Source organism: Miniopterus natalensis, chromosome 22 (genome assembly GCF_054644295.1).
Source record: "Miniopterus natalensis isolate mMinNat1 chromosome 22, mMinNat1.hap1, whole genome shotgun sequence".
Lineage (NCBI taxonomy): Eukaryota > Metazoa > Chordata > Mammalia > Chiroptera > Miniopteridae > Miniopterus > Miniopterus natalensis.
Window position 1 is genome coordinate 5281935 of NC_142102.1, and position 15306 is coordinate 5297240.

A 15306-nucleotide genomic window follows, 5' to 3' on the forward strand; every position below is an offset into this window, starting at 1 on the left:
TCTCATGACTTCCTGTCAACTATTCCCATACCTTGCAGGTAGCTTTGACACCTGCAAACTGATATTTTCAATTGGGCTATGATTCACCTCGTAAGAAAAGCTCTAAAGGAAAACCTGACTTCCTGGCAGTCATTCAGAGGAAAATAAAATGACACCTGTTCTGGAATAAACATGATTCGGACAGGCAGAGGCAGGCTCCTCACACAACCCTACTATGAAGTACATTGGCCTGCTGGCCTCAGAGTAATGCCTGCTCCTAAAGAAGCCTCTGGCATTGAGCTGACCCTAGATGACCTTAAATGAAATTATTGTCAAGCTTTTTCCAAATCAAATCATCTCTGAAATAAACTGGGTGGAAAAATGATCTAAACTTAGCCTTTCAGATGTTATGGCCCAGAGAGATGTACCCACATGACGTTCATATTATCCATAACAAATGCTATCAGGGAGTCTGTAATGTTTTTATGTCTGGCAACAACTTCATCTTGAAGGCTTTGAGTGGATTATGAAATCTTAATTTTTTTAGTGATCTTTTTACCATACAACTATCGATTTAAATATAGCAGCACTGTCATCACTCACTGAAAAAGTTGTGAAAAGGCTTTTTTTCTGAGTAAATCTGGTTCTTGCACTTTAGCAACAATATCAGAAGCTACTTTGCTCATTTAGTTTTATAAAGTTAAACCAACAAATTTATAAAGATAAACAGATGAATTTCCTTTCCTGCCAGGAAAATTTAGTTCTGGTTGTTACATATTTCTGTATCTGCAATGTGTCTGTGTATCTTTAATTTTTCAAAAACCTGGCAATATCCAATGAAAAATTCTCACAGCCTCCTATTGCTACAAACTCAATACTAGTTCTGCATCTGTAAGCGGAAACACTGAATATTGCTAAAACTGCTTTATTTACAGGTTTCGCAACCTCTGAGGGAAGCATTTTGTTTTTAGTATAGCAAGGTTCATTGGGGAAAGGAGTGAAGGAACAAAAGTCTTAAAATGGAAATTTTCTTCCTTACCATTAGCTGCTGTTGGATGTTCATCAGTTTAAAAATGTGCCCAGAGCAACTGTCCGCAGGAAGTAGGGGTTCATGATGTGACTGGTACTCTGAGGTTAATGTATAGACATTCAGCTCTCGATGATGCCTCACAGAACAATCTCCACACGGTATTTCATAAGATAAACTGCTCCAGGAATCTGGTTCTCCAGCATTCTCCCTGTAAGCAAGTAATCTCTGGTTAGTATAGTTACGTCCTACCTCTCAGGCACAGGTTTAACCCTCCAAGTCTTACGTAGTATTGCCCACTGGATTGCTCTTTGAAGCTCTGCAGGAGAAATCTGGTTTGGATAGTTCCCCAATGATTCGGGCATATAACTAATGATTCCACCCTCCTCACAAGAGGCCACAAATGGGTTAAATAAAAACTACAGGATTCCTCCCTAAGGATGTCATTTTGATCAAGATAAAAAGAAGTCTGGGATCTTAAAATAGTTAATGTTATGCTAACAACTAAATAATGAGGAAATGGAAGGAGGACAGCTCTAGTCTGGTTTTCAATAAAAGCAAGGCTTATTAAGTGTTTCTCCTAAAATGGGTTCCACAGTACACTAATTCCAGTCCCCTGTACTGGGAAAGGAAGAGCCAATCACTCCTCCATGCAACACAAGGGCCCTCCAACTTGTGGTAACAGCAGGAGGAGGAAGCACCGCCACAGGCCGCAGCATGTGCACTCGGCAATATAACCATCAAACCCTATCCGCAACGAAGAACTCGGTTCCAAGAACTTCAAGTTATAGTTTTTTCATTAAAAGACAGAATTTTGCTCAACTCATATCATTACAAACATAAAGCCGACAAAGGCACAGGTATGTAAAAGAGCATTTCTGAGACAGACCTTAGATTTTAATTAAATGGTTTTAATAATTTTTTAAAGTCCCTATTCAGCCAGGCCTCACTGCTGCTCAGTTTTTACTCACCTGTGTGTTAATCCAACCCCACAGGGGTTACTGAAACTTTCCATAATTGTCTCAGTGGCCCACCTTGAGCCCTGTCTCCTCAATTGCCAGGGGACCTTTACTCCCTTCTCAGTGAGAAGCTCAAGGCCATCTGACAGGAGCTTTAACAATCTCCATCCGCTCGATGACACTGTGCCCATCCCTCCCAAGCTCCAGGATGCCTCCTACACGGTGGGCCTGCCCTGCTTGCTCCTGCTCTCCTTAGGCAGCTGGTGCAGCCACGATCCCTGACGCCTGCCGTTTCCCACCTGCCCTGGGCTAGCCCCTTCCCTCCCGCCCATCAGAACGATGAAAGCCTCGGCAGCAGAAAGGGCAGTGGTCACTTACTGACGTGATTTCCCTGAATCAAATATGAAATACCGGAAACTAATCACAGCACATAATTAAAATAACACACTGTGAAGCAATATCTAGTTTTTCAGTGCACTTTCATCATAAATATCATTTTTAATCTTCCAAGTAACAAGGCCAATGCTCTACGTACAAATGGAGAACCAAGTTTAGGTAAACCGACCAAGGTTTCGTACAACTAAGGGCTGAATGGGGGCTAAAACATAAAGTTGTTCATTCATTCTACGCAATCTATTCCCGAACAATCTAGTACAGTAACTTATGTGAATTGATGAGCTTAAAGAAAAGCTAAAAGCAAAATGTTTCCTTACATTATATTTTTTTAAAGGTACTGAGAGGTAGTCTCCTGAACACTTATATCTTAACTATTAAAATCATTTTCAGCTCTGGCCAGTTTGGCTCCGCGGTTAGAGTGTCAGCCCGCAGATTGAGGGATACCTGGTTCAATCCCCGCCAAGGGTGTGTGCCTCCGTTGCAGGCCCCGCACCTCTCCCCCCCTCCCCCGTCCGGGCGAGTGCAGGAGGCAACCAGTTGGTGTCTCTCTCTTTCAAGTTGGATGTTTCTCTCTCTCTCTATCTCTCCATCTCTCCCTCCCTCCCATTCTCTCTCAAAAGCAATGGAAAGAATATCCTTAGGTGAGGATTTAAAAGAAAAAAATCATTTTCATGTTAGCACATATTCTCTACAAGTGTCTGCATATACAAAAGACTCCAGAAGATATTTATAGCCTAAGTATACACAGAATCATAATTTACACTGCATAAACTCAAAATGCAAATCTAAATCCTAAGAAACAGGAGGGAACTACGTCTACATGAGGCAATTATAAAAATACTAGGCTGTATATGAATACTTGCATTAAAATATTGACATAGGTATTTTTGTATTATTGATAAAATTTCTCCAAAGGCCAGTGAAAAAAATAACACTACAGATGGTATGCCACTGCACTAAAAATGCATTCTACCTGGCATCTGATCTTCTTTATGTTGTTCCTAACTTCATATTTCAAGATATCTCAAAACATCCCATTTCCAGAAAATGAATGGTCTAGGTTATAAATTTATTCATTCAAACATTCAACAAATACTCACACAGTTATCTACTATGCTCCCAGGTACTAGAAATATATCAATGAACAAATAAGACAGCCAAGGTCCCTACTATAATGGAGCTTATATTATAGTAGGGTATAATTACAAGTCAAGATAAGTGTTTTACAGAGAATCAATCAGGCTGCTTGCAGCAAAAAATTCCTTGGAGGGGAGTGGCTTCTTCAGATTGGTGGTCAGGAAAATCTCTGAGATTTAACAACTAACCTGAATCATATGAAAGAGCCAGCATGTGGAGTTGTTGGGACAGATTGTATTGTGGAAAGAGGAGAGCAGATGCAAAGATCCTGAGGTGCCAACCCGCTGCCAGTGTGGCTAGGGCCAGCGCAGCTGCACAGAGAAAGCAAAGGGAATGAAGAGAATGTAGAACAAAACAATAAAACTATTAACTGTTGGTCTGGTACCTGATGTGGATCATTTACATTTATTCCTCACAGCAACTTTAATGCAGTTATCAGGGTATTTCCACTTTTCATGTGAGAAAGATGAGGCTTAAAGGACAACCTGCTTCAGTGCACAGCTAATACACGAAAAGCCAGAATCTGTACCCCGACTTTCCACCTCCACAGTGATACCTACCCTGTAACAGTTTCTAACTCTGACCACATTCAAATAATACAAACTATAAGTCTGATAGGATCTTTATGAGAAGCTGATCAGCGATGTTAATTAGGTTTTGTTATCATAAATTTTATAGGATCCGTACCAAGTTTTTAACTGTAGAAAAACACAAATTAAGAGGCCATTCCTCAGAGCCTGGGGTTAGCTCCTAAACTCAAGGTTGATGTATGTGGTACAGCAAAATTCTGTAAGCCCAGAGTGAATTTCGACTAACCTCCCAGTGTTCAAGCTGCTGTGTTCAATCAACTGTGTTCAACCAACCTGTGCTGCTTACCTTGTCCAGCAGGTTGCAACTCACCAAAAAGCTCAGGTTTAAGGTTAACGTACTCTAAAACCCGGTAACATCAACTGCACGGAAAAAAACATCTTTCCAGTACTAACAACACTGGTCATTCAAGGGAGAAGTTCAAAGCTACACCTTGTCGAGGTACAACAGAGTCAGATCCAGTGCCAGAGAACAAGCAATGAAGACCGACAAGGTGCCACTGTACTCACTCACGGCTGCCCACGCACCACGAGCACCGCAAGCCCATCCTACGTGGCTCCGGGCTTCACACTGCAGCTTTAAGAGGAGAGAACACAGCCAGGTCGGCCCTGCCCAAGGGCGTGCTTTGCTGTCTCCTTCAGACGGAAGTGCAGCACCTAGTTCCTTATTTGAGGGCCACTGCAGTATCTTTCAAGAAACCACACCACCATAACAGTGCCAAACCTCAGGGAGTCCTACCAACTCAACCCCAACTCCACTAAACTGGAGCAGGAGAGAGAGGCTAAATGCAGAGGGAGGGTGAGGGCAGGGAGGGGTCACTGACCACCTCAAAATGAACAGGAGGCTACTCACTATCTTAGGTGGGGTTGCAGGGAACCCACTGCTAGGCTAGTTATGCATTCATGCACATGCAAATTCACTGCACATTTTAGCACTGATATTTTTAGCTTCTCTCTTCCCTTTTTTTTGGGGGGGGGAGGAACTACAGTTACTACATTTCTCTAAAGCTCAGTTTTCTCGTCTGTAAAGTGGGAATACCAAGCTTGTTGTGAGATCAAGTGAACAAGTGTTGGCGTGGTGTTTGGCCCTCCCAAAGTGCTCAGTACACTGTGACTATATGGTAGAATATTGGGCTGGTGTCGTTCTAATGAACAAAAAGGAAGTTTCTGAGTATGTGGCATTTAAAAAAAAAAAAGGCACAGGAACCTTGCTTGTGGGGTAACCGTCAGGCACCTCGCCCTACATCACCCTACCACGATTTACTTCAAAAAATCTGAGAGGAAAAAAGGGCTTTAGTTGCCTAATGCTTGCAGGGATAGCATTACTGTTGTGGGGTGGGGCTGACCAGGAAGGTATGTCAGAAACTGGTGGTGGTGCAGACACATCAGAGTCATACAAGGCTGAGTGATCACCTTATTTCCAACAAATCTTTCCTAGATCTCCAAATAAAGGGACATGCTACGTTTCTAAGAACTTTACAAGCATGTTCTCATTTAATTCTAACAGACCTATGAAGCACATGCTGTCATTTCTCATTTTACAGATGAGAAAACTGAGGCTCACAGGTGATAAACTTGAATGCACTCAAGTTCAGCTTTGCCCTTTTTAAAGCCAAATACTTAATGTCTACTGAACATGTATATGAGCAACAACCAAGTGATTGCAGAGGTTACCATCCTCTATCAGTGAAGCAGTAACACCAACACTAAAAGTATTGTTAAATTCAACAATAGAATAGTATCAGTTATTATATTATATTCAAAATTTGGATTAAACTGTATGATATGTTGTTTATAAAGAAAACAAAAAAAAACCAATGTGAATTACAAAAAAAAAAAAAAAAAAGTACTGTGAAAATACGGAGTATTCCATAAGCATTCTCTACATAATTTAAAGTGCAGATCTCCTTATATGCTTTTTATGCAGAAATTCTGCTGGCCAGTTAAAGCATAAATGTGTATTTACCATAAAAGCAAAATGCTACAATTGTGATTGTGAACACTTACATGCTATGCACAAAAACAAGTTTTCAAATGGTTAAATTAATAAAGAAATAGGTTAACAGTTAATAGGAATATTGATAATGCATTCGCTAAATAACTTTCAGAAGAACACTTTATCTTTTTTGAGCCAACAAATACTTATAAAAATAAATGATAAAAGAATTAAAGATATGAGATTACATAAAAACTAATTTTGGCCCAGCCGGGTGTGGCTCAGCGGCTAAGCATCGACCTAGGATCCAGGAGATCTCGGTTCAACTCCCGGTCAGGGCACATGGCCAGGTTGCCGGCTCGATGCCCAGCAGCAGGCATGCAGGAGGCAGCTGATCAATGACTCTCGTCATTGATGTTTCTCTCTCTTCCTCTCCCTCTCCCTCCCTCTCTCTGAAATCAATAAAGACATATTTTTAAAAAAAGAGTTGGGGAATAGGATAAATTGTACAAGAATTTGTGGAAAATGTCTGGCAAAAATACAATAAATAGCAACTAGTGTTACTGGTATATAAATACAAATACTATCCTCAGAAAGTGCATTCTGCAATTTTCCAGCATGTTGCCAGATGAGGAAATCCTGAAATTACTGTTTGAATGGCCTACAAACAAAAACAAAAACAAAAAAACTATGAAATGTCAAAATTCTTAAAATGCTTCAGTGGAAAATTTACCAAAAAAGGAGGGGAAAAACGTCACTGAAAGCCAGATCTATGAATCACCATAACCAAGTTAGTTTGGTTAAAAGACTGACAATGTCACCAAACTTAACTCCTCATAAAATTCTATCCATAGTTTAAGAACAACAAGCTTGTGAGTAATGGCAACTGCTGACTACAAGGCCTTGGGCAAGGTACTGCCCCCTCTGGGTCTACTTTTCTCATCTGAAGAACCCAGTACTGACTTACTAACCTAACGGCACTTTAGATGTTTGCTGAGAAGTTTTAAATGAGAGCACGGGTAAAGCACCAAGGTAGCCAATATTCACTGTTTAATAAATGTCACTGCCCTTCTCCCACTTCCTAGTTTCCACTCAGTTCTACCACCTTATCTTTACCCAAACACAAGGGCCCGACCACATAGCGAGAAAGGAGGGTAGGAAGATGGATGGGTGAATTGATGGGTAGATGAATGGACAGACAAATGAACGGACAAACGGACAGATGGATGGGGCTTATGACAGTTGAATGTAAACTAAGAAAAAAAATCCTGGCCATTAGTTTGAAGGTTAAGTTTGTACATTTACTTCATTCTTTCCCCTCCTAAGTAAAAGCAAAGGCTCCAAACTTGTTTTGCACCAGATGGGCTACTGAGGACCCACTTGTCAAGTACTTGAAAAGGACCCTAAAAAGGCGATCACTGTGTTAACAGAACATCTTGCTCAATTGTACTTGGCTCCATTGTGAAATATGTACACTTAAGTAGTTACCCTACCCTCTGACCCTGAACCCAGGTTTCAAGTGCAAATGTGTCAAAAGAAGGACTTGAGAAACTACAGGCACAAGCTCTTTAGAAGGGACCAACATTGCCCACTACAGTAGACCGTGACTGACGGCCCAGGGTTTGCCAGGCTGGGTCAGTGCTCTGCATGTGCACAAGTGTCATCCCAACCTGGAGAGATCACTGGACTTTGAGCCTTAGCTTGGTTCTGTCACTTCGTAGCCTTTTGACTTAGGGCAACTCACTGGACTCAGTTTCCTCAATTACAAAACAGGGATAGTAACACCTAGCCTACTCACTCAAGCTGTCATGAGAATGAAATGTAAAAAGACCAGCTAAGTGTAACCAACAATACTTTTAAGCCCATATGATGGGTAATATAAATGTCACATTATGGTACTGAGAATCTTGTTTCCCTCAGGAAAGTAGAGGCCAGGACTAAACGGAAAGCTTATAGCCCTTTCATACCCTATCCCAGTGGCATCTTCCTGCGTCTTTCCCCATCTGTCAGATGTCTGTAGGGGGACAAACATGGGCCTCCAAATCCCACAGATGTAACAGCAGCTCTACCACTTTTCCAGAAAGCACTGAACTAGTTACTTTAGTTCTCTGAGCCTCCACATTTCATCAGTGAAACATATATAATGCCTATTTCAGAAAGGTTGTCATAAGGTTGAAATGAAATATCTATAATGTACCAACAATGCATTGCAGGCATTCGATAAATAAAGATTTGTTGAACTGATACTGAAAATGAAATGAAGTTATGAGGACAAATATTTTTGCACTGGCACTTTGGGCAAGTGGAGTATTTCACCACTTTCATGTCCACACACCACAGTTAAAATCCTTAAAAGAAATAGTCTTTCTGTGAGGGAGGCAGCACTGTAAGTGATTCCTTAACCATCTAGAGTTCCCTTTCCATCAACCAAGAGGCATCGACATCACAGCCTGTGTCAGAGCCAAACTCATTTTTTAGGAGTGTTATCTATTACAATTGGGAATAATTTCAAACTCTTATCAAGTAGAGTGATCCAGATGCTGCCTGAAAACAGTTCAAGATTTTGGAAAAATTTCCTTAATGAATGAAAAACTGATACATACCTAGAAGAAAAGAAAAATTAAGAAAAGGGCAATAAGAGAAAACATTTTTGTCAGTCACTGTGCTATGCACTCTCCACGCAGTCCATTTATTCATCAAAGCAGCCCCTTTTATACTTGAAACCAAAGCAAAGTCGACTAATACCACTGTAAGACTGAGGGGTTTAGTAAAAATCACCACATAACCTTTTTAAAATCCCTAAATAATGCTCAGAGCACTTTTTCTAGGTTACAAAGCTGCAACCTACAAGAACAGCCATATGAATCCAAGTTCAGGGCTAGATCTGCAGCCACATGCTCATGCCCTCCTCTTGCAGTCCTCTATTTGGAGATTTTGGAAGCTCGCTTTCACTGACTTATTTCCCTTCCTAAGATGAGTGGTCATGTCCGGCCAGTGTGGCTCAGTGGTTGAGCATCAACCAAGGATCCAGGAGATGGAGGCGTAATTCCCAGTCAGGGCACATGCCCGGGTTGCGGGCTTGATCCCCAGCAGGGGGTTTGCAGGAGGCAGCCGATCAATAACGACTCATCATTAATGTTCCCCATCCCCTCTCTCTTTCTGTCTCTCCCCGCCTCTCTCTGAAATCAATAGATATTATTTTTTTTAAAAAAAACAAAAAACAAGATGAGTGGTCGTCCCACATGTAACAGAGGGGGTACTATGAAGCAAGCCAAACACTCTTCTCCAAGGACACACACTCTAATTTCCTTAAAGCTGTGCTGCAATAAGTCTTGTGACACCCTCACCAAGCATATAATGAAGCTGTTGTAATCACTTTATTTCCCCATTTGGATGACAATCCTTAACCAATCCTGCTTCCCAGCAAAAACTCCGAGCTATAAGATCACATTTAGGGGAACTGCATTAGAATCTCATAATAGTTAAGCTAATTGCTTCAACTTCTGGAACCAGGCCTGTCTTCCTAAGGGCATGAGGCAAACAGCAGAGGGAATCCAATCGCTGGCCAGATGGGAAGTACGAAGGAATGGAGCCTATCGTGTCCTGGAATACTGTCATAGGAGAGCTCAAGTATCCAAAGCTCATCTGAGATGAAGGGTGCCCCTCCTACCGTCACTGTATCTGCAGCATCCATTAGAAAGCTTTCTGCAAAGAACCTTCTCTGTCTGGCTTGACTGGGAAAAAGTTACAAGCTTGGCAGGTAAAGCAAAAACAAACAAAACTAAACACCTGTTTATGTAACAGTAAGTAGCATTACATTCTGAGATCTCTTCTTGGCCTTTGCAGACTACCCCACACTCACAGCTAAAAACAGTAAAATACAAACTGCAACTAAATTAAGTCTAACATGAGCAGAACATCTGAGAATGTGGGAATAACGCCTTAATTTACAAGAGTCCCTCAACTGCTAAAGAACAGAGAGCCAAGAAGGTTTTTCTTGTTATGTGGCAGAAAGATGACAATGATCATAAAATAAAAAATATATTAAACAAGAAAAACTATACTTGAAATTTCTGCCTTTTATAAATATTCCAATGAAAAACATTGTCTGCTACAATGCATTTATTTCTCTCTTTGCACAAGAAAAAAGAATTCTTCGAATGTTCTAACAGCCTTCCTTCAGAAGACTCTGAAGAGCCAGACTGTATGACAACCGAACCCACAGCCACACAGACAGGCTTTCCTACTGCACGTTTCCAGGACAACTCAGTTGCTTTTTACTGCTACTCATACGAAGAGACTATTGCTCTTGATTTCATTCACAGAAATTACATTCAAACCAAACCTCAGCGGTTCCTTATATTTTCCGCATGCAATTATACTAAAGTATCCATTTCTCATTAACTCTTTCAAGTCTTGAAGACATACCAGAAAAAATACATGGCACTGGATAACTGTTTCCCCCTGTACTAAACTGGGATAAAATGGATACATGGTAATGGAATGCTACCCTCACAGACAAGACTTACTCTGAGTTTTCAGTAATAGTAAGAGGCAAGCAGCAGTGAAGGCAGGAAGGCGGAGGTGAGAGAAAGTAGTGATGTGACTTACGTATGTCATTCTCAGATGGGGAAATGGTGAGCAGGAGCAGGCTTACAAGCCCCCAACAGAAGGCAAGGCACGGAGTTGCGGTTCTAATTTGTGGCAAACACACTGAGATGCCAAGTGGGTGGTACTACCATGAATCAGGGGTGGGGCTGCCGGGAGGGGAGGGAGAAAGGGAGAAGGAGCACTTACTCAGTCAGAAGCTTGTGCAACTTGTGATAACCCCGCTCCAAGGCCAAGCTCACAGGTGTCGCGCCTTCCTGGTTGTGGATGCTGAGAGCTCCGCGGCCACCTGGCTTCTGCAACAGGAACCACGTCAACCTCAGCAGTCCCAGCCGCACAGCAAAATGCATCAACGTCTCCCGGGGGCCACCATCTGTAGATGGGGGAGAAAATAAAAATAAGTGGAGGAGAAATGTGAAAACAAAAATTAAACTAACAAAAACACAAGTTAGGTAAACAACATTATCTCAAGTACCTAAGATCCTAAAGTTAAGGCTACAACACACAACATGAACAATTTTATTGTGGCCAAAGAGAAACAAGTCTCAAGTAAAATCAAAATAAAACTAAAACAAATTGACAAATAAGCTAATTTATAAGGGTGACTCCACACACACGTTCTTTTCCGTACCAAAAAACAAAAAGTGGATGAAGCCTCACAACATGGGGATCCAAGAGGAAGAGCTGTTGGGCTTAGGGCTTAGACGGGTGTATCATAAAGGGTATAATTACTTCAAAAAAAAAGTAACACCCAGACAGGAGTTGACTAGTTAAACACTAAAAACAGGTTCTGCTTGTTAAGTACACACAAGTCTTTTTATTCCCCCACATTAAGGGCAAATCAAATTGTTGGCACTACCAGCTCCTTTGTTTGCTTGTTTAATGAAAGAAAGAAATGCATCTGCAGGCATAATAGGTAAGACTAACTCTAAGATAATGCACTCATAACTTCAGAAAGAAAAACATGTGTTTGGGCTTATGTCACTTCAAGTGAAGGCTCCTTGGTATAGGGAGTCACTTCGAAAGTGGTGAACTGAGTAGGGGCTCTGGAGTCAGGCAAATCTGGGTTCAAATTTGGCATTTGCCATCCGTGGGACAGGGCAGAGCCCCTCCAACCTCTCTGAGCTTACTTTGCTCATCCCTAGAACAGAGTGCCATCACCTCACCCCCAGGGCTGCAGGAATAAATGGGCGGAGGTAGGTGAAATGCCAGTATGCCGACTGGCTGTAGTAGGTACTCATTAAATGCCAGGTACCTTCCCTTTCCCTGCTCTCCTCTGTCCTTCCAGATTTCAGATTACATTCTAGGCTCACTGGCAACACTGTCTCTCTTCCTCAGGCATCCTCCCTGTGGTCTGCACCTGGGGTGGCGGGAGCTGATGCCACTGCAGGGCTGCGGTGTGCAGCCCCCAGGCTGTGCACTTCTGTGCCAGGGAGGACAGCTCAGAGACTGGGCTGTGAACGGTGACCTGGAGGTGCGCATGTCAGCTTAGCTGACATCTCTCATTCACCATCCGTGGCCTCTCTCAGGCTTCAGCTCCTTCACTGAGCATCCTCAGGCCTCTCGGGCCCCACTGTTGTGTCCTTACGCTGAAGTCCTCGCTGCTTCTCCGTGTGCAGAGCACAGGAAGAATGTGTGCACCTCCGAACCTGTGCTTTACACTGAACTGCACTGTTTTCTAATGCCATGTGTGGGTTGCTCTAGTCTCCCTCTTGCCAAGGTAAATGGTCTTGGAAGCAAATGCTCCCTTTCATTTTTTATCTCCCTACAGAACTATGCACAATGACTAATTCAGGATTTATAGGGTGTTCAGCAGAGACACATGGCTGGAAAGAAATCAATACCCGGAAGAAACCACTGCATGAACAGGCACCAATTTTAATAATCAACATCTCAGAGCAGGTGGCAAGGCCAGACAAAAGGACAGAAAGACCCTTCAGAGAAGATCAAATATCACCATCTCACCAGCACCCTGACGGCCTTATCAACATCAAAAATACTAACGGGAACCGGCCAGGAACTATGTGGTTGTTTAGCCTGGTTAATTCTGGCCTTGCTGGGTGACACCTCTTCAAAGTCCTTTCCTCCACACCCCCACCCCCTATGATCCCTTATTTACTCTGAGTCAGCTCAGCACTTAAGAGCAGAGTCCCGACAACCGCACACCTGCTCAAAGCCAGCACCCCGATTCCGGCACCTGTATCCCCCTAAATCTCAGTCTAAGGTCCCTAGCAGGAGCTGCTAAGGGCCATGTACTGGGCTAAGTAGCTTGTATTAACTTCCTTCATTCTCACAATAGCCCTATGAGGTCTCATCTCATTTTGCAGATGAAGACAAGTTAATAACCTGACCACAGCACGAATCGACAAGATTTGGAAATTATTCTGTCTTGAGCCTAAAAACCATACCCTTTCCATTGCTCCACCCTGTCTCTTATTTGTAAAAATCAAGATCATGTTGTGGTTTTTAAAGCATCTAGTCATATGTTTTCCTCCAATAATAAAATATTTTTACCCACTATAGTTTCTGTTATTTTGTTCCTTTTTTTTATCAGTTTAAACTGTAGCTTAAACCTACAATTTAGGATCAATCTCTGTTCTCTCCTCTCTATATCTATATATTTTTTCCTCTGATGATTCTTTGTATTTTTCCTCCATTCTGAGTTACTCAACTGTGTTTTCAGATCACTAACTGCATTTCCTATGATGTCAATTGGGTCCTTTGTCCCAGTTTGAATTTAATTAGGCCATGGGATTCTGGATGCCCTTGCATCATGTCAGCCAACTCCCTTCCCGTCTTTGCCCTCATTGTGATGGCTTTTTTGCAAATGCAATTAAAGCCCCTAATCAGTTGATTTAATAAGGAAGATTATCCTGGATAATCTGAGTGGGCCTGAATCAGTTGGAAGGCTTCAGAAGCAGGGCTGAGGTTTCCCCTGGAGAGAGAAGTCCCGCCTGTGGAGGAGGCCTTGTGTCTGTCCATACTGCTCAGGGTCCCCTCTTCCTACTGAGGATGACAGCTGCGCCTCACCCTGGTGAACCTGAGCTTGCCCATGATCTTCTATTCTTGCCCTACAAATTTTGGGCTTGCTTAGTCGGCCCCTACAATCGTGCAAGCCATTCCCTGTAATAAATCTTAATACCTATTTCTTCCTCCTACGGGTTGTGATTCTCTGGTTGAAACCTGACTGACGTGCTCATTAAGCCTATTTTCCTCCATGCTGCTTCCTTCTCTAATTTCATTACAGGTCTGTCTCCTTCCATCTTTTAAAGGACAAATGGAAAATCTCTTCTAAATTTTCCCTCAGTGTCTTAAAGAACATTATCCTCAGAGAGCCTTCCATTTGAATACTCATGATACTTTCCCATTTCCTTTATGCTGTAATGTTATTTCACAGGCCATATGTTGGCTGGCTGGTTTTCCTGGTTAACCATCCGCACTCAATTGGAAAAATCCCTACACAGCCCCAGCTCCTACCCACAGAGAAGGTAGTAGGACATGTCTAAAGCCCCACTTGCTGTCTACTAATATGCTGGAAGCAGCTCCCATACATTCTCCCAGATCTGCAGAGAAGGCGGAAGTGCTCGGTGGGCATTCAGCCTTGATGAGATGCTAGATGGCTGCTGCTTCGAGTTGTCAGATCTTCTGACTAAGCAAAACGTTTTAAGTTCTGTGAACAACATAGTGATCAAAGACTATGTGTACTTTTCTTACCCCATCGACCCACCCACAGTAATTTTTTAATCTCTCTGAGACTCCAAAATTCCACTCCAAAAGACCACTCTTTCTACTATCCTGTACTGCCTCTCAAATACTCCTAAGTCCCGTATGGCGCAGGAGATCTCACACCCTGTGGGGAAGGACAACAAAAGGCCGGTATGAGACATGGGCTTTCAGGAAAATGACACTTGTAATCTTGTGACAGAATCAAGGTTTGACAGGCAACAAAACCTTGTGGAGCTAAAGTCCTGCCATTACTGGACACTGCTTGTCTTGTAGTCAAGATAGTAAGCCTCTATGAAGAAAAATTCCCCTTAGCAGTCTTTTCATAGTTTATATTTTCTTTTTTAGTAGCTATGACAGCTGAAAAAACACACAAATTTCCATGAAAACCTATCAAACAATTGTGAAACTAAAGCAGGAAATTATTACGATTGAGGTTCTATTAACCAACATCAGATACACTGAACTGAGAACGCACAGGCGCTGTTCAGCAAAGTCTTTCTTAGTCCTACCTCATCCTTCCCTCCCCACCTCAATTTCTCTTTGTGGGGAGAATTTCCACCCCGAGTGTCACTTAGTTTTACGATACCATGATCAAATAAGAATGCAAGTTCCCCTGGCATGTTTCTCCTCCTTGCTTAGAGTCTTCAATGGGCCAACTCTGTTAACTGAGAGGTATGTTGATTTCTACTGTACAAGATTCTTTCAGGAGAAAAAACATCTTAATCTATCATTTTCACCAGCCACCAAGGCACGAAAAAGCTACAACTACATGAGACCTGGTAGCTCAGAGGGGAGGCATCCTTACCCCACCATCCACCCTCCACCCATATGAATCCTTACTTGCATTTAAGGCAAAAAGAACAGTGTATAGGCTGCTTTATGTGACTAGAGATTAAAGAGCACTTGGAAGAACTGAAATGGACAAACTCCCTCTTGCTCATGCTTAAAGTG

At 42.3% G+C, this 15306-nt stretch overlaps 1 protein-coding gene across 1 annotated transcript in view; it reads right to left on the minus strand.

Moving 5' to 3' along the window:
• AKAP13 (A-kinase anchoring protein 13) overlaps positions 1-15306 on the minus strand; it is a 201787-nt gene that overhangs the window by 109253 nt on the left and 77228 nt on the right. Inside the window, exons 5-6 of the mRNA XM_016209595.2 lie at positions 10819-11002; positions 1019-1217 (exon numbers count right to left, since the gene is read on the minus strand). Of these exons, the coding sequence (XP_016065081.2) occupies positions 1019-1217; positions 10819-11002 (383 nt within the window). The remainder of the gene's footprint in view (positions 1-1018; positions 1218-10818; positions 11003-15306) is intronic.